A 26,267-nucleotide genomic window follows, 5' to 3' on the forward strand; every position below is an offset into this window, starting at 1 on the left:
CGGTGGGAAACCTTCAAAGATGGTGCGCTTTATCTTAGAGCAGACACTGTGCACAGTCTGTGCTTGAGGGGAGTCTGCCAAGATGAAATAAATGCTGTTAAAAACAGTTTCAAATGGGGTGAGAGACAACGTGTACCAAATACTAAAGAAGCATTACAATGCAATGCATTGATTTGTTAAGCGCACGAGGATAAAATAGAGCACCTGCATGAAGCATCCAGTCAATATGCTGCCTCCAGTGCAATAAAAGCCCTTTGGAAGGACAGAGGGAGCACAGTTCATCTGCAGCAAGCAGCCACAGTTCGGCCTTTTTCCCAAAGTCATCGCCATATATACAACCCAGGAGGTGCTCGGCTGGTTCCAAAAGCCTTGCAAGAACGAGTCATTAAGCTGTCACTTAAGATTACACACTGCCCCCCCCAGCCAATGTGCACGTTAGTGCCCCTGGTGAACAACAGACTAGGATGAAGGCTGAATGCGTGTGCACAAAGAAGCATGGCGGCTATTTCATTGAGCTGATGACAAGCGAAAAGAGTGCGATACAAGTGAGAAGCAACGACGGTTCAATGATGACAGGCCGCACACTCGAGTGGTTCATTTGTATTGTGGCAAAGCCAACCTTGAATATTGCATGGTTGTAGACTACCACAATGTGTCCCACCAGACTCTCATTCAGTGTTTCCCAACCTTTATTGAGCCAAAGCACATGTTTTACGTTGGAAAAATGTCACTTCTTACTCTGTTGTACGAATGAGACATTCATTATGTAGCTTCTGCCCATCTAGTGGAAGAACGTTTCATTATTCTGCCAGTCCCTATACGTTGCTGGCATACATAGATACATTGTCTGTAATAAATAAACAATAGCTTTCCAGCCAATTTAGTGAAACTAAACACAGCGGATGAAGAGGCGAGACTCTTGTCTCATCCGAGCACGTAAACACTGTAAACACATACACAACAATAGACAGAGTAACGCCGAGCGATTGTAAGGTCTGATTTCTTTTTCAGAGGAGGCATTTTTGTGATGCAAATGTAATACTTTTTTGAACGCATATTGTTTTGAGAAGTCAAACTCTTTACTTTAGTGGCCCCACCAACTAAACGGAACTACGTTCCTCATCACCGAAATCCGACCAGAACTCGGCTCACCGGACCAAGTGCAGGGTAAGGTTACTGTTGACGCACTACACTGCTGGTGGAGATGTCATACGACTTCATGTAAAAAAAATCTGAATTATCCCTATTTTTACACTTGTATGACTTTTCGGGCCTTTTTATTGAGTTCTGGACTCCTATAGAGAAGCTACACACAATAACCTGCACAGAAAACTTTCTAGAGCTTCCAGACTACACCTCTTCCTGCAGTGTTTCCTGCCTCCCACCCAAACGGTCTGTGTAATTTACTCCACCCCCGGCCCTCCTCCAGGTACGCCAACAGCCGAGCCCACTCCGCTGTGATTGGTCACACTCCCAAGCGCTTCCGAGGACTTCCAAACAGCTGGGACACTGATAAAGTATTACTTACAGCTTGCTCTTCTGACTCTTCAACACAACCAAGTAACATTAGAAAGGCGTCGGATTTTGGCGGATAGTCCAGCTTGGTATTGGCCCATGTTCACAAAACAGTCCCGTGTGAAGTGCCGTTGACAGAGCGTATTTTCCTCTTGCTGGCCGGGAATCAGCAACACCAACCACTTCTGCCTGATGCTTGCCTCTTCAGGCGCACCCGGACAACCATTTCCAGGAAGCCATTGCTCGACATGCTAACACTTTGAACAGAGGGAAGCAGAGCGGGGGGTGCTAGGCATGCCCATATATGGAAGTCCGGGTTGCATTGATGTCAATGGAACTCGGTGTTAAAAAAAGACTCTGTAAAGCACAGCGTGCAAAGCCGTCCAGAACTGCTTTCAGGTCTCACTTCCAAATGAGTAAACCTCATTATCTGACGCATTGGCATCATTTAACACGTGAATACAACAATGTAACAACATTTATAGGTCCCCTTTAAAATGTTACAAAAAAAGCAAACATTGCCTGAACAGTTAATGAAGGTTTGACCCTGGAACAGATGTTTTTGTTGTTACTCATATATTGTGTGTGCCTACTTTCCTATCACACCAAGGGCCTTGCTATGAACGTACGCCACCGATCGCTGCCATTTTTATCTCATCGCGCCAACAGGGGTGAAACCAGTGCCTCTTGTCTTTGTCCTTGGTGGAGGTAATAATAACAACAATAGCAGTGCAGGTGGTGGAGCTGATGACGATGCAGGGAGGGGGGGGGAAAGGGAGGTGAGGATGATTCACACGCAGGGAAACTCAATGTGTTAAAAACAAGTTTTTACAGTCAGACAGAAAAAGCACGTGATGCAGTATTTCCATCATCATGACTAACGTCCACATGCGTTAACGTGGGAGCGTCCCACCTCATTCTGACAACCAATTGTACCCAGCTTACAGACGAGGGCAAGTCCGCTGGGTTTTCTTTTTCATGTGCAGCCAGCCAGGTGTCTTCCTCTTACCTTGCACACGCGAGCGATCCTCGACACAATGGTGTTGTCAAAGAAGTCGAATTCCTTTCCCGCCTCACTGAAGAAGAAGTAAATCTTGTCGTCGTCGCCCACGGGGTTCCCTATTGGCTGACTCTCCTCGATGTAAGCCGAACCGACAAAGAGCGGATCTGTCGGGAAAATAGACGCAAAAAGGTGTCATTGTGTGTCGCCTTCATGGACAGGAAGGGAGGGGTCCAAACTTTCCACAATATTCTTCACCTTTTGTTTAGTAAACATGCTAAAACTAATCCAATGTAAGTGAAGATATGCTAAACGTATTATTATTAGTCTTTTAAAATAGTTTTCTTGTTTAATTGTATTTTTGGAATGCAATAACAATAACACAAAGTTGAGATCCAGGCTGTAAAGAAGAGCAAACTTGCACATTAAACTTAAATAAACTGATTCTTGAATGTAGGATGTCGGAGCCCTTCTAGGACAGGCGTGTCCAAAGTGCGGCCCGGGGGTCATTTGCAGCACACAGCTTGTTTATTTATTTATTTATTTATTTTTATTGGGCACATTCTAAAAATAAAAATTAATTGAGAACAACAACTGCAAAAATGGGGAAAGAGAAAAGGGAATGAAAAAGTTGAAATGCTGATATTAATAATACGTTTTGTCACCAGTAACACAAAGGCTGTTTTGTAGAGTCATTCCTCACTACATCTCATTCAAACATCTCGCCCTCACGCTATCACGGTTTTTCACAATGTAATTAATTAATAAATGATGCAATTAATTAATTAATAAAAAAATGCATATTTAAGCATGTTATATTCTTGGTATTAAGCATTTTCAAGCACAACAGTGGCTAAATGAAAAAACTAAACTAACTAAAATATAAATACAATGCAGAAGAAGCACTGTAAGTGTAAATGTAGTATTCCACATTGGCCCCTAGGTGTCGGTGTTCGGTGAGACAAGGACCAGACGTGATTGCCAGGAAAGGCGTTTATTGCTGGTTTCAATGATCTCACAACAGGCACAATAATAATAACATGATAATAACACAGGCTACTGTTAGGGCCGTAATCCACGACAAGCTAAAACTCAACTCTGAGTGTCCTCTACCGCCACATCTATCCTCCTGCCACTAAGGTTGGCTAGGGAACACACGAGCAGGCGTTTTATTTAAGTCTTAAATAGGCTTATTTACTGTTATTAAGTCTTCTATATTGGTTAATACAAGTGTAAAGACATTTAAAGCCGAGATTTCATTACACTGATGAGACAATAGCCACCAGGGGAAGTATGCTGTGCAGAAAAACACAACAAGGAACTGCTAACGTGTGAGTCTGCGTTATCTCTTGGGCAATACAAATGTAAAGATGACTATATGGGTGTTACTTCATGTCTAGAGGGCTCTAATAATGTTAACCCCCCCCCTCCGTTTCTCAATATGTAGCCATCGTCTACAGAAGTCCGTCCTGTGACAGTAGATCAAGCGAAACCCTTGGTATAATTGCACTCAAATGTCTCATCAGCATGAATTACCTCCAGATCCACATACAAGAGGGGTCCTTAATCGTGCACAGAGTGCTTTGCCACAGCGCTTCATGAAGTGCATGTGTGGCGACTGATACAAGTCAGCTCCTGCAATCTAAGAGCGCTTGCCCTCTCTGCATGTATTAGTACCTGGGGCTTGCTAATGAACACTACTTTTCTAACCTGGCCCGCTCGGCTGGGTACTTAGTAGATCATAGAGGAAAATCAGCTTTATGGAAAAAAAACGCCTCAGAGGAGTTAAAACCATAATCATCGCATTTTTACAGTATTTCACAGTAGGCAAAGAGGAATAGTGTGATGATAACCATAGAACCTCAAATGGAAGGGTCGGGCTGCTCTGCACACTAAGGAAGTCAGTAGATACATTACCAAGTAGATGCTAATGTAAATACCTAAGTTACACACTACACATGGTTCATCCTATATATTTACAAGCTTTATTTGAATATACACAATATAATTATTGTTTTTATAATTTACGCAGTTGCTATAGCTATATAGTTCCAGTCAAAAGACATTTTCTCATTCAATACCATGAGCATGGTGTTATATTTGTAAATAAATTGCTATTTTGATGTAAAACAACCCTTTTTTGTGTAGTTTATGTTGTGGTATAGTTGTTCAGATATTTGAGGTGTCACAAAAGCAAAAAAGTTTGTATCAAAGTGAAAGTTAGGCTTGAAATGTATCTTTTCACAAAAAGCTGTTTTTCTCCCTTTTTGTTGGCAACTGATTTTTCCTGAAACTTACTTTTGTTCTACTGCTGATTACTGAAGAACTGAAAAAGGTAGAAACAAACTTTTTTTTTCTGATGAAAGATGAGTGTCTAATTATTCTTTTGGTAGGTTGCATGTTTACATAGCCATAGAACACAATATTCTGTATGCCCTGAAAAATCACTTATAATCGTCTATAATGGCTGGTAACTTTAAAAAAGCAAAAATTATCAGTCACTATGAAGTCGCTATTAAATGAGAAAATGTCTCTGTTTTGTGTTTGAATGGTACTACATATAACTTTAGCAGTGACATAATTTATAAAAGCAATCGATGATCAATAATTATATATTAAAATAAAGCTCATATGAAACATCAATACATTATTTTCCTGTGTCGTCACTTCTGTGACAAAGTAGGAACAAATAAAGTATATTATGTGATGTGAAGGAATAAGAGTTTACCTTGTAGCCATTTTAAAGAGTTTTCCGTCTTTAGCGCTGTTCCTTGCCCCAAACTCTTGTAAATAACCGGCTCATTCCCTTGGAAGTTGCTGACCGTGCCCGTGTACAATTCACCATCTGAAAAATAAATGGGGGGAAAATGGATTGTTTCATTATCCATCGTAATCCATTAGACAGAAATGATATGGTAGTATTAGAGTGTAAAATGGCGGATTAGCCGAGTCATTTCTTCCAGTTATAAGCAGCGAATTATTATATACTGATAGCTGAAAACAAACACAATAGCTGAATGATGATTCATAAGTGGATCAGAGTTGAAGTTTTTTCAGCAGCACACAACAATACATTGAACAAGTGTTTTTTAGTACACACCAACGATGATGGCAGTGGATTTGTACTCGGGATTAAAAGGGCAGCGGCTGCGGCCGTCCTCCATCACCACCTCACCGGCGTCATCCGTCGCCAAGGTGAATGTTGACGTGTTCTGCGGCAGCAAACAGCAAATACGTCTTAGGGTACGTGTGTGCGTGGTGTCATGCTAATAACAATGACCTCAGTGCCTTCAAGCTCTTGTTGACTTTCTGGGAGTGTGGACAGCAAAGGTTTTAATTTGCTACACATGTGGTTGTAATTGTGAGAAAAGCAGTCTTTAATACCCCAGTTTAGTAAGACAGCAGGGACCAGATATTACACAAACATTCATCATGGAAGTAACTCGAATGAAGGGAGTGCACTCCAGTCCTGTTAATGGCAGTAATGCACATTAGCAAAGTGGGTTTCAAGCCCAACCGACACTTTAAATCGCAAGCAGAGGTAGATAAAGCTGCTGAATGCTGACCACTCAAATAGAGATACTGCCAACGTGTGGAGGTTTGACCTGGTGTGCTGATTAGAGACCCTGGTGGTTGTCTGCGTTTGTAGACCACGCGCCCGGTGACTACAGGAGACTCTGTGGTCAACTGAAAAGAGGTGTTGATTGGAGTGTTTACATTATGTAAACACATTTGAATTATGTTCTACTTGCTAATAGCCACAAAATCAACAGAGAACTAACAGCGCCCCAAAAATAAGTAAAAAGAGCAAAGAAGACTCTTTGTGGAGTGGCCATCTGCCTCGAGCAGCTTGCAGTCATCTCAAGGCAACCGGGTCTTTGACATTCCTCGTCTAATTAGCATCGAAATACATGTCAGTAACAGAGTTCAGTGTCCTGACTGTCGGTCCAAAAGCATTTCTACTGTTTAACTGTGGGCTACAAAAATAAACATCCACTGTTATACGTCTGACACAGCGTCCTGTACTGTGTCAACACATGACGAGCCTTCACCCCATCCCCCGGTTCAAGTCCTGCCAAGTCCCGTTCAATGGAGGCGTCCTGTGTTGTTAGTATTGTTTCACTTTGACGTCAAAAGCGGGGGGAAAAGTTTGACGTTAATGTCACCCCGCTGCTAGCTACCATCTCCCGACGTGCTTCTCTGCTAGATAAACACATCTACTCCTGCTGGAAACTACACACACACACACACACACACACACACACACACATCTTGTACCACCACTGTTGAACTTGTCAGGCAAAATTGCCTCGGCAGGGTTCTGTCACGCTCGAATGGCAATGGGGGAGAAAAAGGGTGGAAACCAAAAACTACAGTAGATAATACAGAGGAACCTCAAAAGTCGAAGAAAAAGTTGCAAGTGAGCTGCTCCCATATATTGAAGATCAATAAGCGCAGTTTTTTGCATTTTTTTTTAACACAGCTGATCGGCCCTGTTTAAAAAATGTAAAAAAAAACATCTCTGATTGCGTGCAGCCTATCACAGCTGCTTATTACGGATTATAGACACGTCTTGCTCGGCAATGAGTGCGCAACCGTTGCAAAAGACTCCAAGTAAAACAAAACATGTTGGCTTTGACAAGACCCGTCCTCACTGACTACTGACGCTGAAAAACTATTGATGATTGTATGAAAATGTGGCCAAGAATACCAGCTTGTGCACAAGAAAGCTTTCTGATTTTGTTTTGTTGAATAACTGTAATCTATCAAGTGTTTTGTTTTTGCTTTTTCTTTGGCTTTTTATGCCACCAAAGAAGGGTACTGTGTGATGACAAGTATAGGAGAATAGCTATTTTCTTCAGCATGATGTTTTGTAGATGTTTATGTTTAAGCAATATGTACTAAAATGTGAGATATCTATCCATTTTCTATGCCTCACTAGGGTCGCGGGGGTATGCTGGAGCCTAACTGTGAGATATACAGTACAGTGGTGTTTGACCTCTTCCTGATTTCTTATTTTTTTGCATGTTTGTCACACATAAATGTTTCAGATCATCAAAAATATTTAATATTAGTCAGTGACAGAACAAGGGAGAAAAAAAAAGACCAAACCTACATGCCCCACTGTGAAAAAATGACTGCCCCCCCGTTAAAACATAACTTAACTGTGGTTTATCACACCTGAGCTCCAGTGGAAAAGTTTGTAAAGCAATTTCTAAAGTTTGGGACTCCAGTGAACCACAGTGAGAGTCATTATCCACAAATGGCAAAAACATGGAACAGTGGTGAACCTTCCTAGGAGTGGCCGGCCAAACAAAATGACCCCAAGAGCGCGACGACGACTCATCAAAGAGGTCACAAAAGACCCCACAACAACATCCAAAGAACTGTAGGCTTCACTTGCCTCAGTTAAGGTCAGTGTTAAGGGCAGAGTTTCAAGACAAAAACCACTGCTGAACAAAAATAACATTAACGCTCGTCTCAATTTTGCCAGAAAACATCTTGATGATCCCCAAGACCTTTGGGAAAATACTCTGTGGTCTGACGAGACAAAAGTTGAACTTTTTGGTAGGTGTGTGCCCCATTACATCTGGCGTAAAACGTTGTATTTCAGAAAAAGATAACACTAACAGTAAAATATGGTGGCGGTAGTGTGATGGTCTGGGGCAGTTTAGCTGCTTCTGGACCTGGAAGACTTGCTGTGATAAATGGAAACATGAATTCTGCTGTCTACAAAAAAAAAAACCTGAAGGAGAATGTCCGGCCATCTGTTCGTGACCTCAAGCTGAAACCAACTTGGGTTCTGCAGCAGGAGAATGATCCAAAACACACCAGCAAGTCCACCTCTGAATGGCTGAAGAAAAACAAAATGAAGACTTTGGAGTGGCCTAGTCAAAGTCTTGACCTGAATCCTATTGAGATGCTGTGGCATGACCTTAAAAAGGCGCTTCATGCTGGAAAACCCTCCAATGTGGCTGAATTACAACAATTCTGCAAAAACGCTTGACTGCAGTTGTTGCTGCTAAGGGTGACTCAACCAGTTATTAGGTGTAGGGGACAATCACTTTTTCACACAGAGCTATGTGGGTTTTAATAATAAAAAGTTTCACTTAAAAACAGCATTTTGTGTTTGGTTGTTTTTGTCACTGACTAATATTTAAATTTGTTGGATGATCTGAAACATGTAAGTGCGACAAACATGGGAAACATAAGAAATCAGGAAGGGGGCAAACACTTTTTCACACCAATGTATTTCATAAAAGAGACAAAAAAATAAGAATTTTTTAGCCGGCTGAACACACTCGAAAAAAGAAGTCAAATCTAAGAAAGTAGGCAAATTTTCTTGTTCCGTTTTTAAAAATTATTTTTATTATAGATTAGTTATATTTTTTATATATAGAGATATATGTTATATCTATAGTTATATTATTATATATTTTTTTCTTATTTTAAATAATATACAGTAGCTCAGATTTGAGTAAAGTAAAAACAATCTTGTTTGGCAAAATTAAATATTTTTGACCAGGATTTCTGGTATTCAATCTTGATTAGATATTAGTTTTGTAGCAGTGAATACAATTAATTAAATATCAATTATAGGTGCAAATGAATTTTCTCAAGCAACTAGCATGGAATTAAAAGCTAACAACTAGCATGACGATGAGCAGAGAAGCTTGCCAACTGCCCTTAAAAAAGTCAAAAAAAAAAAAAAAAAGACGGTACGCACAAACAAAACAAGGCAACCACAAAGATCAGCATGTGTGCCGACAGTAATGTTACTAAAACATATTAATATCAGCAATACTTATAAGGTGACAGTATCGCTCTACAGAAATTACATCCTGTGTGAGTAGTTTTACTTTATTTTTGTTTTTTTATACTGTTCAATTCTCTTTACACTTGTATGAGTTACAAGTGTTGAAATGCTACTTTTAAAAAAAATCACCTGTATCGTTAAAACAGCTTTACGATGGCAGTTTGACCCAGGAACGGATCAATTCACTTCCCATGGTTTATTATTAGACATGCGTGACTTACAATGTAGCTGCAGATGGGACTGAAGGCGAAGGTGCCGCACACGTACAGGTGAGTGCTGTTCAGCCTCAGCAGGATTTTGATGTAATTGAAGCAATCAGTCTAGATGAGGGAGGAATCAAAACATGAAATTTGTTATTTGTCCTCAAAAAGCATTCAGAGAAATATCGCTGCAGAAGCAAAAGCAAAGCTTTCAGCGAGGGGAGGGGTTGGCGGGCTCCCTGTCTTCATCCAGCTGTTGCCTGCTGAGCTAAGTGGCTAATACGCAGCAGACGTGTGCACTGCAGCATGCAGATTAGCAGGGTCTTGTCGCCTGAGGATACAACAGCTGGCGTGACAACAAGGGAACACATAGAAGGGGGAAACGACGGCGAATTCCCCCTGAACACTTGATGAATGTCTATTTGTATGTGGTGGTGGTGCTGGTGGTGGAAGAGGAGAGGGGTGTCATAACATGTACTTCATTGTATCATTTCCACAGGACGCGTGAAGGTGACACCACGGAGCAACGGCGTAGTCTAAGGAGAACTTGCAGGTATAACTTGCAGTGCCACAATTTACTTCAAGAGGCAACAGCAACATACTGTAATTCCTGATTATTCATTTTCTCCACCACTTTTCTTGCATGATAGCCCGAAATGCGAACCACTACACTACATAAGGCAGGCAAACGTTATTAATATTAATATCTGTGTCATATCTTGTAATGTTCAACATTGCACCTCTTTTTTTTGTAACCTTTTATTACATTTCCTGTCATAACGCGCAAATACATAATAGAAAAGGCCAGACATTAGACAGCTGCAATACACACGGCAGGCCAGTCGATGGCAATGTTACTTTGTTGGGGTTACACAGTGGCGTTAGTAGTTTTAGAATTGAACCAAAAAAGTCCTTAATATTTCTGTTTAAAGACGAAACTTTTGGCGTATAAATAAACGCCTGTGACATTTTTATTAATTGTCATAAAAATAGGAACTTGAATCAACAATTTAGGGCAGCTATTTTGCTAGTTTTGTAAGCCACGGTTGATGTACTACACTGCTGATGGGGGTGTCATACAACCTCATGTCAAAAAATCCGAACTATACTATTTGGTAAAATGTCTGTTAAGTTAGCATTTCCTTCTCTCCTTCACTTCTCTCCTTCTTAATCGTCTGTTGGAAGGGAGGGCAGAAAATGAATCACACTGTAGCCAAACTATTTACCTTTACCACCACACAAAAAATTGCTGTTTTTTTTTTTTTTAATCTTTTTGCATCTTTCAACATTAGTGCATCTCACCTCCAGGTTCTTTCCTTTGAAGCTGCACTCCTCTCTCTTTCCAAGAGGAGTCGCCCAAGTCAGCTGAAGGCAAAAGAGCAAGACAATATAATAAGGCAACACCAATACACAATACTGCATATCTTATCAAAAATATTGACCAAAAAAATGACTGTTTTAGATTTTTTGGACTTTTGTGTGCGCACCAGTGATGACGCTAAAAAGTGTGATGACAACCACAGAACAGGAAATGTAACGTATTGCAATGTAGGAAAGTGTCCTGGCTTCTAAAGTGGCAACTATTGTTTTTACGTATGAAAATGAACAGTGGCTAACTTATTTTTACACTTCAATGAGCGTTAAGAAAACATGTCAGTTTAACCCAATGTCCTATGTTATTTCCAAATAATAACAAATTACAATATAATCATTCTCAGCTTGACTTGCACAAAAATTTTAGATAAGGCAATGCCTGCACAGTTCACAAAGGCTAATGATGGCAACAATTAGCATTTTTTAAATGTTTACAGTGCTTAACTTCTTGCTACACTTCTGTGACAATGTTACAATCTATGACATGTTACACCGCCAATGTTTAAGACAGTGTTTTGCCGTTTTAGGCTTTACTATCAGCACTGGCTCACTTCTTTTTACACTTTTATGCAAGTTCATGTTAAAATGCTACTTAACAGCTAATCCATGTTTTGTGCCCTTAAAGAAATATTACACTTGTTTTGGAATTTTGCCCATCATCCATAATCCTTATGTGAGACATGAACACACAGCTACGTAGTTCTTCGGCGTGACAATATTAATAACAATACTAATAAGAATGTCATTGTAGCTTGGTTCAAATGCAGGTCACATTATGGAAATGGACAGATGAATGTCATGGCCATGATATTGTATGGGGAAAAAAACCTCCACTCACGTTCTTCTGCAGCTTGGTCCTGCTGATATCAGAGAGGCTGAGGGCAAACAGTGTCTCCCTGGCCCCCACATACAGCATGTCATCCTCCTGGCTGAGCAGCAGAGAGGTGTAATTGAAGACGCCCTCGGCTGAGAACCTCTTGGCCGATCTCTCCTTAGCATCTGGAGGACACACGTGCACGCAACGCTGTGTTATTACAAAGTTAACAGACTAATGCATGGCCCGGTGTTGCGAGCGCTGCAAATGCACACACGCGGCCACTTAACCAGGGTGAGAAATTATTAGACGTGATAATCCTGGCATGTCGTAAGAAGCAGGTGTTTATGGTGCTTTATGTGTCTCTTTTTGGAAAGAAGGCATCGTTACTTTTCGTGTTGCTTCAACAGTCAGTCGGCCTGACATGGCTCACAGTCAAACATTCCTGTTTGCCAAGATTTGCTTGTAACAAGTCCAACTAATGGCAGCGAATGCAACATTCTTCTCTGCCCAAACTTCACTGTAGGATAAGCACTTTAAAGGAAAACTGCATGTTTTTGGGGAATTTTGCCCCATCATCCACAATCCTTATGTGAGACATGAACACATATGTCTCTCTTTTCTGTGCGTTCCAAAGATATAAAAACAGCTATAGAAAGACACAGCTAAGAATGCACATAATGGGAACCCCTGATTCCACCTATGAAGCCTTCTGAAGAAAACTCCAAAAAGCGCCAACAACGCTCTATTTACACATAATGTGAAGGTTCAATGTTCATATTAACCAAGCTACAGCGACATTGTGATTATTATTATTAACATTAACATTGTTACTGGCGTATTGACACCTTGCCACACCACACCAGCTAGCTACTAGTTGGCTAGCTACTAGCCGGCTAGCGATTAGCCTCACCGCACACTCACCCGCAGCATGTCCGTGCCGCGATCACAACGCCTCGGGCCGCCACCAAAAGGTAAGGCTACATATTGGAGCTGCTGCCACTGCTGCTGTGTTTTGGCTTTTGAGTTTGGAGAAATGAATGCTAGCTGTGGGCGTTCGTTTCTCTGTTGCTATGTGAAATCAATGCGCCCAGGAAGGAACTTCCAGTAATGCTTAAAAGGACCAAAATAGGGCAAAATACTGTAAGTATTACACGTTATCATGAATGTACCTGTTACTACATGGTCACAATATGTATATAAAACCATAAATCCTTCTTGGAGGTGTTTTAATAGCAGTCTTTGTAGGCGACATACTGTAGGTGTGTCCCATTACGTGCAGTAATCACCTGTCTCTTTTTATCTGTTTTTAATATCTTTTAGAATGTACAGAAAAAGAGAAAGACGTGTGTTCATGTCTCACATAAGAGCTGTGGATGATGGCAAAATTCCCCCCAAAAGTGCAGTTTTCCTTTAATACGCTTCATCACATAAATAGAGGCTACTTTGTTAAAAATGCTCATCTGCTGTGCCTGTAGGTGGTTTAAAAGCCTCCTGTCCTCTTCTGTACACCAGTCTTCATTCAAACACTCAGCAAATGAGCACCCTCCCTCTTGCATCAATTAGCAGCCGTGATGCGCTGCTGATTGAACATGCACATGTATGCTTGCGTTGCATTAGCATAAAAAAAGTGTCTCATCTCACACTCATAACAATATAAAAGTCAAGTCAGGCTCCAGATAACCCTGATTTGTCCAAGTGTAACATGCACGAGTTTCAAACCAACTGTTGAGCAGTGCAACCAACACTGTAAAGCGCATGCAGAGCTAGGTGAAGCTGCTGGACGCTGACCACTCACGATATGTCAAATGCAGCTACTGCCACCTTGTGGAGTTAATAAAAACTACGTCACAGCTGTTAATGACTGTTTTTGGCTGTGTGCTCATCAGCCCTGCAGTTATTATTTTTGTATATCATGCCCCCGGCGACTATAGGAAATTTGGCGTTTCAAAGAATAACAGGGATGTGTTGCCCTACATAGCAGAGAAAGGAGACACAAAATGAGAACGCAAATGAGTTTAAAAAAAGAACACTGCACTAAACATAAAAAATGTACAGGAAAGAAAAAAACAAAAAAAAAACTAGCTATTTTTTCAAACAGCGCCCTCTGCTGGATCCCACTGGCGAACGTCATCAACTACCGTCATCTCCACCAAAAGGTTTACATACTTCCTTCCCCCCCAAATTAATTTGTAAATGTTTACCTTTTGTGTCGCATTCCAAGTACAGTAAAACATGACATGCTCCCTGTGACAAAATGCCGGAGGTCACGGTCTCCATTTGCGTATCCAAATAAGATTACTGGCTCGGAAACACAAATATTTGCTGCAGTTAAACTTTTTTACAGGCTTCTTTTCCCTTGTAAATTCAGCCACATGAATTTGAAGGTAAGAAAAGACACCAGCTGTTTGCTGGGTGTCTCCCCGGGCCGCTAAACGGTAAATAAACGTTTGCAACGCACAACTTAAAACTTCCATACTATGCCTCTGCTTCATTCACACTCAAAGCACTTTGGCAAGATCTGCTCAGCTTCCTCTCAAGAGACAGACGGGGAGATCCAGCTGTCCACATCTTCCGAAAGTAAGGGGAGCGCTCACTCTGATGAAAATGCTGCAACATCCGGAGTCAATGCAGAGACTGTCATTAACGTCATTGGCGGGGATGCAATAAAAAAATACTTCCTATTTGGTTAGGTTAGAACAGGAAAAACATAAATAAAATAATATACTATAAATAAGTTTGAAACTTGTAAAAACTGATTAATGCAGATATACAATAAACACACTTTTTTAAATTGTATTAAAAATCTACAAAAATCTCAAATGAGATTGATGGAGACAACAAAAAACCCCAGCATTAACTATAATCTAAAAAATACAAAAACAATATAAAATATAAAATAGTAGACACTAGCCGCACGGTGGCCTAGTGGTCGGAAAGATCTGAGTTCGAATCTCCGTTGGGCATCTCTGTGTGGCGTTTGCATGTTCTGCCCGCGCGTGGGTTTTCTCCGGGTACTCCGGTTTCCTCAAAAACATGCATGTTAGGTTAATGGGCGACTCTAGCGTGAATGGTTGTTTGTCTATAGGCAACGCAGGGCACATATAGATATGTGCCCTGCGATTGGCTGGCGACCAGTCCAGGGTGTACCCCGCCTCTTGCCCAAAGTCAGCTGGGATAGGCTCCAGCATACCCGCGCGACCCTCGTGAGGATAAGCGGCATAGAAGATGGATGAAAGTAGTAGACACTTCAATCAGCGTCAACTAACTACTTTAAAACATTACATGTCAAATCATTGAGATTGATGCTGTCAAAAAGTACAAATAAATAAATAAAAATTGACCAAATAATTTTTTTTTTACAAAAATATAATATAAAATATAAATATAACAGTATAATAAATAAAAATACAATATAATTGAATAAATAAAAATAAATCTGATACAAATTATAAATGATATTATAAATGATAAAAAATACATATGATAAATATGATAAAAAAATATTATTTTTTAAAAACATGTCAAATTAGATGTATTAACCCCCAAAAATAAATAAAACTGCACGAAGTTTTAATTAGCTTCTAATTAGTACTTAAACATAGTATTAGTTTAAAACTTAAATGAGCTGGAGGCTGGCAAAAATAAATAAAAAAAAATATATGAAAAAGAATATAAATGAATTTTAAAAATAAATAAAAGAAGCTTCAATCAAACACTTTAAAGAATATTAAAAATCAGCTTCAAATATATCAAATACAAAAAATAAAGGAAACTGTATAAAATGCAAGTGAATGAAATAAAGTAAAATAACAGAAAATAATATCAAATGAGTTTAAAACCTTTCAAGCGAGAGACGTACCAAACCCCACTCATGGCAGGACATATACGGGCCTGACGGTCCCCCGTGGCATATTAAAACCCTACCATACGTCAGTGTCAGACAATAGCACTACACGGAGAGGAGGCCACAGTCATGAAAGCTGAACTCTGAAAGTAAGTGTAGGAATGGGCCTTTTAAAGTGGGTAACTATGGCAACGTTGAGAGGTTGTTGTAACATCTCCTTTGGTTGAGGCTGACCCACATAATCAATAACTGTGTCTTTAAGAGGTCATTTGTGGTTTGAACATGCTTGTAGCATATGTGGCACACGCACACACACACACACACACACACACACACACTCAGATAGGCCACTTCACAGCTTCCATCCATCAACTAACTTGTTTCATCAGATGCTTGCCAACCTGAGCTCTTAACCTCTCCTCATGTTCACTGGAGCCCTCTTATCATCAACACTGTCAGCACTAGCATGTTGAACTAGCCACAGGTTGCTAAGGACACTAAAGAGACAAAACGTACTGGGATCAACAGGCTACAGGAAGTGGAACATATCGGTAAGAAAATAAAATATGGAGTTGGCGCTCGCCCTTTCTTTATTACAAGCTTTTAGACTATGTACTTGCAAATTTTCTTGTTAGGCCATGCTGGATCAGCATCTCTGTTCTAGTTCTTCCGCACCAAACACATCCAAGCATGCCATCATGAGCCTCGCAAAAATATGTTACAAATAATAAGTATTTCACTACATTTATTGTTTGCTCAACTTATACATGAATTTTTGAACTTCAAAAATACTTTTTAAAAGCAAACTATACTGACTATAAAAGGTCACTGAACCTTTTTTGAGCATATAAATGTTTCAGATCATCAAACAAATTTAAATATTAGTGAATGACAACACAACTGGACAGAAAATGCAGTTTTTAATGAAAGTTTTTATTATTAAGGGTGAAAAAATGTGTCGTATGTGAAAAAGTGATTGCCCCCCCCCCGCCCCCCGTTAAAACATAACTTAACCAAGATGAATTGAGATCTATTAGTCTGTAAAAGGTTACAAAGATACTTCTAAAGCTTTGGGAGTCCAGCGAACTACAGTGAGAGCCATTATCCACAAATGGAGTGGCTGGCCAACCAAAATTACCCGAACAGTGAAGCGACGACTCATCCAAGAGGTCACAAAAGACCCCACAACATCCAAAGAACTGCAGGCCTCACTTGCTTCAGTTAAAGTGACTCCACTGTAAGAAAGACACTGTGCAAAAACGGCCAAAAGTTTCATTTAAAAACTGCATTTTGTGTTCAGCTGTGTTGTCATTGACTAATATTAAAATTTTTGATGAAGTGGAACAAACATGCAAAAAATAAGAAATCAGAAAGGGGGCAAACACTTTTTCACACCACTGTACACATATCGTGATGGCAAGCGGAGGGAGCAAAAATGGCGATATACTTGCAATATACTTGCAACTTTTTGGAGGTAGTACTTGGAACCAATGCCTTGTAGTTGACCAGCCAAGACACCTCTCATGTTGCCTTACAGACGGGTTCTCTGTGTTTCGTACATTTGATTGGCTACTTTCCTCGTAAACAAATGCATGTTTTAAAGCAGTGATTTTAAAAGTAAACTGCACATCTGCCACTTTAAAGTGCTTCAATCATCACCTCATTGAATTGCCAAGCTCCGGCTGCCATGGTGACCCCCTTGTATATGCCTCATGTTTCCTCATCTGTCCATCAACAGCGTCCTAAACGCCATATTTCCTTGAGATTCCTTCACACGAGACGACTTCCCGTGCGTATACTAGTTTTAGCTTCGCCTCTGACTCCTCGCCATCTCACCGTGACAAGGCGTCGCCCGTCAGGCGAGCGCGGGCATGCCTGTTTTGTGTTGTGACTGAGGGAATTAGACTGGCTGCATGTTGGAATAAGTCGCTTGCATACCACTAAAGCCGCCGGATTGTGACAAACAGCCAGCCCGGGTAGACCACCACTGCAGTGCGTGCCAACCAGACTGACACCTAAAGAGACACTAATGACAGAGTTGTGCATGACATGTGTGTCAGGGCCTTGTTGTCAGCTGGAAAGGTATGCACTGACTTCATCTTCTTTGTGTTTTTACTACAGCTTAACTTCCTCCATTTACTCCTCATCAAGTGCACACATTCCACTTGACTTTCATGTTTTTTTAGCATAGGCATCTTTTTTTGCTCCGTAATACCACTACTATTGTAGATGCTGCCAGGATGTGCTTCTTCTCGGCTTTCTGCAAGGTACAGCCATCACTCACTGTGATGGGCACACAAGTCAATACGATTGACACATTTTCAATGCATGTGCTCTTTCTGCTACACAACATTCCTATAGTTGGCATGCACCAAAATAGAAATATAGATAGATAGATTGATAGAACAAAACATGGTTATAATCTCTAATCTGCTAACAATTCAATACAATCCAGCCATTCATCCAAATAAAACTAAAATATCAAATATTTAAATATGAAATTGAATTTTAAATATAGAAAAATAATACCAAGTAAATAAACACACAAAACAATATACAAAGAAATTACAAATTCTATACAATCAAAAACTATTTTTCAAAATTATAAAAAAGACAAATCCTAAAATAAATATATCTATGTAAAACGTAATTAACACAATAAATAGTATTTATACAACTAGTACATTAGTACTAGTATATACTTTCTATAATATGTGTAAATATGTATGTATTAAATCATTATTAAAAAACAAATAAACATATTCACACAAAAATACATTCAACATTATACATTAAAAAGTAAACATATATCCATTGCCACATTGTATTGTATTACACTGTATTTTTTCAAATAATTTTTAAAATAATTTGTAAACAGTATATCACATTTCAATATATTGTATGTACGTCTCTATTTTTTATATACTATTTATTTACATATTTTTAATCATTTTTTAAAATATTATTTGCATTAATGGATGGACGACTTTCAAGAGATTTGTATATCTAATGTTAAATATCACATTTCATTCAATTTAATCTGACACATTGCAGCCAGGTTTGGACTGTTACTTTATGAATTATTATTAATAATTATTTGTAATATTTATTATTAATTATTAACATGGATGAGTCCGATCAATAGAAACAGCTCTCAGAATGATTCAAAGCACTGCAAACTACAAGCACAATAATAAACATATTGGAAAATTAAATGGATCTCGTATTAAAAGCATTGCTATCCTTCTTTGGCTGTCATTTTAATGTCCACTTACAAGACCAGTACCAGTTGCCCCGTGACTTTCCTCGTGCAGCATTAACTAAATCTGTAACATAGTTACAACCAGGCCTTGTAGGAGCCTCTTCAGGCGCCCCGCCCGAAGTACTACTAAACAATACAAAACATCTGGAGTATGATGCAGCTGCATGTGTCTGCATGTGCTGATTCCTTAGTGTGTGCAAACTGCGCCAGAACATGACACATGCAGCGCACACGAACACACTGGGCTGTGAATGAAGACGTATCCAAAAATGTACTTAATGCTGCAAAAATGTGGCAGTTTGCGTACAGATGTTGTTTTTCTGCAACCACTTCCCAAGGCGTATTTTCAAGGAAGCTACACCACTAACGATTTGGGTCGTAGTCCCTGCAAAGCAAAGATGCTATATTCGATTTAGCCTCTGGGGTTCGTTATCAGCACTCTACAGGTCATAACTCTCACCCTAATCTTCTTGAAAGCTTCAGGGATTATTGCCATGTGTGCGAGGAAGAATCATCTTCAACGATATAGCCCGTCACTGGAGCTGAAGTCAAAGGTCAGGTGACTCCTTTTATCACCACACTGCCCGTTGATGTTCAACTTCCATGCATCATTTTATACTATCCAAACCAAGATGCTTGAGTTAGCTGGGGCCAAAAGTCATATGCGTGTTTTAAGTCAGTATACAGATGCAAGCCTCTTTCTATGCAGGAAGACAGTCAAATATATTTGGAGAGTTGAGACTCCATCACACAAGTTTTATTTGTACCGCAGCCTCTTTTGCACATGCTCATTGTGTTCTTTCACCGCCAAGCAGCTGCTCCCTCAAATCCTGAGATATGACTTGCTACTGCCATCTTTTATTCATGTGTCTTTTTATTATTATTATTTTCTGAATGAATAGGCTGCCAAAATTGAATTTGCTGAGAGGCTGAATTCTGGAAAAGATGCTAGTACTGCACAAAGACACCAGTCAACTATTCTCAATAGCGGATTTGCTTTCCTTCCCTCAAGGCCAAACTGATGTAGTGTACATTTCATCTGTGGCGCCCACGCACACTGCTCTATACAATGTTGTATCGCTGCAATTTACTAACTTTGTGGATTATTTTGATTCATTTCCTTTATTTCTATAATGCAAGGAGGCAGTTATCATAAACAACTGGCGGGAGAAGCAATTGCATGATACAGATGCTGTGTGTGAGAAAGTACTAGTGCATGAGCAAATGAGTGCGTCAAAGCACACCATGCTCTTTGACTTTGTGGAGTGTTTTGAGTCTCTGTTTATTTTATAATGCAAGATGGCCGTTACCGTTAATGACTGGTCGGAGGAACACATTCATTAAATGACACATACGTCGGACACGCATGTGCTCATGTGTGGGTGAGGTGTGCAGGGGGTTTTGAGTCTTTCTGTTTATTTACTGACTGCCGGATGAGAGTTATCACGAATAACTGCCAGGAGAAGCGATTGCATGAACGATATCATACATATTCTACAGTATGTGTGTGCGTGTGTTAGTGCATGATCAAATGAGCGAGCGTACCACGGGCTTGTGGATTCTTTATGTTTATTCTGTCATGGAAGTTGGCAGTTATCGTTAGCAACTGGCAGGAAGAGCGAACACATTCATTACATGACACATACGTAGGATGTGCACGTGCTCGTGTGTGAGCGAGGCGAACAGGGGGTTTGACTTGTTTATTTAATGCCGGATGGCGGTTATCATCAATAACTGGCGGGTGAAGAAATTGCATGAATTGTATGATACGTATGCTGTGCGTGTGCATGTGCCTGTGCATGAGCAAATGACTGAGTGTACCATGGGCTTTGACTTTTTGGATCGTTGGTTCATTTTTATAACGGCAGGAGGATGCACTTATGCTTGTGCCTGAGAGAGGTGTGTACAGGGGCTTTAACTTTGTGGATTATTTTGAGTCTTTCTCTTTATTTCTTTAAAGCCGTATGGTAGTTATGATGAACTCATTCAATGCCAAAGACGTAGTTATGCGTTTTATGAACCCAAACAGACGATCCCAACAACGTATTTATACGTCCTTTAAGTTTTTTTTGCACCAAAGGCAATTTTAAGCCATAAAAACGGCCACAAGGTGGCAGAAGCGCATTAGATAAGAGCTCGGCAGAGAAAAAACACACATGACAGGAAGGAGGAAATGAGAGAGCATGGAGGAGTGTAGCGAGCATGCACACACATATTTCCAAATGTGAAAATTGTAAATAGTTCATGGTGTTATATTTGTAAATAAGTGGTTATTTTGATGTAAAGCAACCCCTTTTTGTGTTGTTTATGTTGGTATTGTTGTTTAGATATTTGAGCTGTCAAAAGCAATAAATATTTGTGTCAAAGTGAAAGTTATGCTTTTCACAAAAAGCTGCTTTTCTCCCTTTTCTAGTCGGGACCTGATGTTTTGCTGAAACTTGTTCTACTGCTGATTACTAAAAGAACAGTAAAAGGTAGAAACAAACTTTTTTATTCCTGATGAAAAATGGGACTCTAATCTTTCTTTTGGTAGGTTCCATGTTTATATAGTCATAGAACATAATTTTCAGTGTGCCTTGAAAGGTCAGTCAAGATCGTCTAAACTGTCCGGTACTGAAGGGGTTGTCTTTCGAAAAACGTCTGGGATTGAATGAGTTAATATGTATGATACATACATTTTTGTGAGTGTGCAGCCCCTGCTTCAACAAGTGTTTATTTCTATTGTGCAAAACTGCACAAACTGATGCTTGCGACAATATGGTTGTACCACAATATGGTTTAACAAACAAGCAAATATTTTCAATTTATGTTTTTCCACTCTGCAGGACTACATAGTCAGTTTTTATCTTTGCTCAGATTCATAAGTGAGAAGGCCTCCCAGCTGAGTTAATAGGATGTACTGTATCACTAAAGCAGTATACGTATTTAGTATGACGACAGGAAGTGAGCGGTGGAGGCGGTGCGGTTCAACGCTAAAAGCTTCCAGCTGTTTGAGGGGCGCGTGGAGAAAACCATCAGCATGCGACGTTAAAACCAGCGACGCCTGACCGCTGCTCATGCTGCTTACTTTGTAAGATACTGCATAACTCATCAGGAGCTTCTCCAAATACACACACATAAAGTTAGTGGGTCTGTATGCTGTGTTAGCACTTAGACCTTAATCACACGGCTGCTTCTAGGGAGTGCACTTAGCAAGAAGCACAAACCATCTTTAGGAATGTGCAACCCACTAAGATGGTGGATGTTAAGACGTCACAGCCGCCGATATATGGGCAGAAATATTGGGACACTAGCCATTACGCCAAATGGAAGACATAATGCTCGATTCCACTGAGCAGCTACAGTATACTAGCCCCGTCTCTTTTGGGAAGACTTTATATTTTAGATCAGGGGTGTCCAAACGTTTTCCACAGAGGGTCGCATACTGACAAATTTAAGTATGCAGCAGTCACTTTTACGTTTTCTAAATCAACCCATGTAGACGTTTTTTATATTTAAAGAAAAAACAGGCATCTCAGCTTTGTGTGATCGGTGACATAGCGGACTAGTAGTATGACCTTTTTCCTCCTTACATTTTTTGCTTGCTTTTTCATTTTGTTTTTACAAATATTTCAACTTTCTTCTCGTACCTTTTTTCTTGGAATATTATGTCTTTATTTTCAAAATATTTTCACCTGATTATTGCAATGTTAGAACTTTTTTCACAAAAATTGCAACTTTAGTCTTTGTTTTGTTTGTTTCTCATAATATTACAACAAAAAAACATATTTTAGTGTAATATTTTTCCTCTTAATATTATAACTTTATTCTGCTAATACAGTATTTTATCTTTATTCCTGTAAAATTGCTGCTCTTTCTTCCATTTTTGCTGTTGTTGTTTTAGTTTTCCTGTTCATTTGCGTTTTTAGAATGTGCCAAAGGCCAATAAATATATACGGCCCCCGGGCTGCACTTTGGACATCCCTGTTTTAGATTAAGGTCACTTATGTTGGAGTTGAGAGGACATGGCTCACAACCGTCCCGCTAGTTATTAATGATAATGTTCACCTTGCTTAATAGAAACAAAAAGAAAGACTCAAATAATCCACACGTCAAAGCCACGGTATGCTCGTTCATGCACAAGCACATGTGCACAACTTACAGTATGTGTCACATAATCAATGTGATCGCTCCTCCTGCCAGTTATTAATGATCACCACTTTGCATATTTGAAATAAATGGAACAAATCAAGATAATCCACAAAGTCTTAAACTACGCTTGCTCATGTGCGAGCACATACTGTACATGCGTAAGGTGCAGCTCCTCTCGCCGCTTATTGATGATGATGATAACCACCACCTTGCACAACGGGAATAAACGTAGCAACAGTAAAGAAGCTTCAAAGTCAGGAATGTTGCGGTAATACTGCGCTGTATTATGAAGTGATGGCACATGTAAATGGGCTGAAATCTGAAAGCTGTAGAGCAGTGCGAGTGTGAACCAGCGGGGGACAGGGGAGGGAGTGGAAAGTACAGTGCCAAAGTACAGCCCAGTGTGAGTGCACCCAAAGTGTCCAATCAGACAATGGCATCTGGCGGTTGCTATGATTTGCTGGGATGTATTAACCAGCAGTTCTCCATTCATTTCTTTATCTGGTGAAATCCAAAGGAATTGCAATTAGTCACAAGAAAAACATGAATACAAAAGCGACGCCAGGACCATTTTTATGGGCCAGCCTTTAATGTTAACAGCATGTGAAACTAAACTGTAATTCACTTTTGATGCAGCAGATTGGAGGAAACTGTCACTTCTGATTCATGCTAAATCCCCAAATTCTTGACAAACTGCCTGTGCTTGCTGAATGCTAATAAGCGCTGCATCCCTGTGGAAAAAAAGAACAGTGTATCTGTCTCATCTCTGTCTTGTGTGTCATAAAATAAAATGTCTTGTTGGGAGATGTTCCCTTCAGCGCTGCCCAGACTTCATAAATCATACATTTGGATCAGTCTGCTGAAAAAAAAAACTTCAATTCAATGCACTGCATCACAAAGATCTCCTCAAATGACTCATTAACCTCACATTCCTGTCTGTCCATCTTAATTAAGAACTACAAGGTCATTCCTCGCTGCTCGCCACTCTTTACAAATCAAGCGCTTGCTCTTGAAATGTGTTAGGACTGAACTTTTCTCAACGATCCCTGGAGCGTGCAAGCGACGAGGCCATTAGAACGCCTGAATCAGACGTGCCGCAGTTACGTCCCCATTGTTGCGAGCATTGTTGGCGTCGTACGCGAGCACTTGTGAGTGTCACCTCTGCTGGAAGCCTGCAGACCGCCTTTCTTTTCAGGATCAGTAGGCTGGGTTTTTTTTAGGTGGGCATCGGAGCATGACTAAAACCTCACTAGTATTTGGCCTGTACTCCTTAACACCATCACCGAAACCCTCCCTACCTCCCCGCCACAAGCAGTCACACGCTGCCAAGGTCGCTGGATTAGCATGCATGACAGAAAACGCACAATATGCGTCAAACTTAAAGCAAACATACGCAGGGAAGGCTGTATACACTGCATGTATGCGACATGTAAAAGGGGCAAATGGTAATGGCGACATGTGGAAACACCAGCAAATATGTACATTTATCATTTTGCATCCAGTCTCTTACTAGAGAAAATGCAACTTTACCGACTTTGTGGATTATTTTGAGCCCCTGTGTTTATTTCTACTATGCAGGGTGGTTATATATAATAAATAACTGCTGGTAGGAGCAATCATATTACCGTAAACTCTGGTGTATGAGCTGCTATTTTTTTCTTAAACTTTGAACCCTGTGGTTTATACAGCGGTGCGGCTAATCCCGTGACATCTCCTCTACTTCAGAGCTACCAGTACTTGTTTAGATACTGTGTCGCTCAAGAGTCAGTGAGGAGATGGCAGCTTTTTCTTTGGCAGGAGCCAATCACAAGCTATCAGTGCACTCACAACGAGCTTGTCAACCCATTGGAAATCACAGGTCAGCATATATAACAGCATGACAACATAAAAGTCTGACTCTTTACTAAGAACACTTACACTAAATTGATCACACAGTAACTTAACACTCAAAACGTGTACCTGGCAAATATACAAACACTGCTGCAATGACGTCAGCCTCCCTCTGGGCTCTGTGCTCCAGGCTCCTGTGGTTCCCTCTGGTGGACAGAGGCAGCATTACAGCGCCATCCACCATTTTCTATATTGCTTGTCCTCCAATGAACTGCTCTTCTGGCAGTAATGCATTATGGGTAGATGTTAAAATAGCTGCTGTTTGTTATTTTAAAGCTATATTGCTACTTGTATATTTTCTAGCTACATTTTGAGTGTTAAGTTGCTGTGTAATGTGTTTCATGTTGTTTTCCTCTAAATTTACACCGGTATTTAATTATATGGGACATGCTGTACGCTGTGTGCACGCAAGCTCCCACCGGGTTTAGATTTGTGGATTATCTTCAGTTATTCTATTTATTTAAATTATGCACGATAATTGTTATCATTAATAACTGGCGGGAGGAGCGATTGCGTGAATTATGTGACACATCTACAGTATGTGGAGCTTGGGCATCTGCGACAGTACTGTGGGCTTTGACTTTGTGGATTCTTTTTTAGTTGTCTTGCTGACTTCCATTATGCAAGGTTGCGGATTTCGCTAACAACTGGCGGGAGGAGCAATCATACAACTTATATGACACAACTACATGAGGAACACACAAGCATGCAGTCCCGTGGGCTTTGACTTTGTGGATTATTTAGATTTAATTTCTATTATGCAAGGTTATCATTGATAACTCGCGGGCGGAGAGATCATATTTATCGAGAATGAGAAATCTTGTCACGTTTTAATCTCGCGGGATCTTGTGACGCCCCATTAGGAACATGCACTAGTGTGTGAGCATGCATACCTTGGGCTTTGATTTTGTGGACTATTTTGATTATTTGTACTTATTTCCATTATGTAAGGTTATTATTAATAACTGGTGGGAGGGTTATATTACATATCAAGTATATGACATGTCTACAGCGCATGTACAATTGCCCATGCCGACTGTAGACTTTAAAAATAATACAGATGTGGCTTGTCTGCCTTGAGTTTGACACCTGTGCTTTAGGTCCACAACTATATGAGAAGCAGCGGGCTGTAAAAAACAGAACATACTCCAAACATTCCACATGAAATCCTATCTAGTTCAATATTAATGGAGAGAAAGTGTATAAAATATGTAAACATAAGTGTGACTTTCCAAGGAAGCGGAGTTCATGAACTCAAGTCGCGAACTCCTTATTAAAGTTTCTCAGGTTCAACACATGAACGACTCTTTCTCGATCCGAGCAAAAAAAAAAAAGAAATAAGTGTTTCCTCGGTAGAAAGACGCTAGAATCGCTCGAGAGGTGTTTGTGATAACTCACAGCGATACATTCCGCATGC

The 26,267-nt window shown here is 40.1% G+C and overlaps 1 protein-coding gene across 2 annotated transcripts in view; it reads right to left on the reverse strand.

The window, feature by feature from the left end:
* Window positions 1-26,267, reverse strand: part of sema4bb (sema domain, immunoglobulin domain (Ig), transmembrane domain (TM) and short cytoplasmic domain, (semaphorin) 4Bb) — a 71,096-nt gene that overhangs the window by 11,155 nt on the left and 33,674 nt on the right. For both annotated transcript variants that reach the window (XM_054770216.1, XM_054770215.1), the window contains exons 3-8: window positions 11,745-11,905; window positions 10,835-10,897; window positions 9,554-9,652; window positions 5,616-5,727; window positions 5,244-5,360; window positions 2,525-2,682 (exon numbers count right to left, since the gene is read on the reverse strand). In XM_054770216.1, the coding sequence (XP_054626191.1) occupies window positions 2,525-2,682; window positions 5,244-5,360; window positions 5,616-5,727; window positions 9,554-9,652; window positions 10,835-10,897; window positions 11,745-11,905 (710 nt within the window). The remainder of the gene's footprint in view (window positions 1-2,524; window positions 2,683-5,243; window positions 5,361-5,615; window positions 5,728-9,553; window positions 9,653-10,834; window positions 10,898-11,744; window positions 11,906-26,267) is intronic.

The sequence above is a fragment of the Dunckerocampus dactyliophorus genome, chromosome 3 (genome assembly GCF_027744805.1).
Source record: "Dunckerocampus dactyliophorus isolate RoL2022-P2 chromosome 3, RoL_Ddac_1.1, whole genome shotgun sequence".
Classification (NCBI taxonomy): domain Eukaryota; kingdom Metazoa; phylum Chordata; class Actinopteri; order Syngnathiformes; family Syngnathidae; genus Dunckerocampus; species Dunckerocampus dactyliophorus.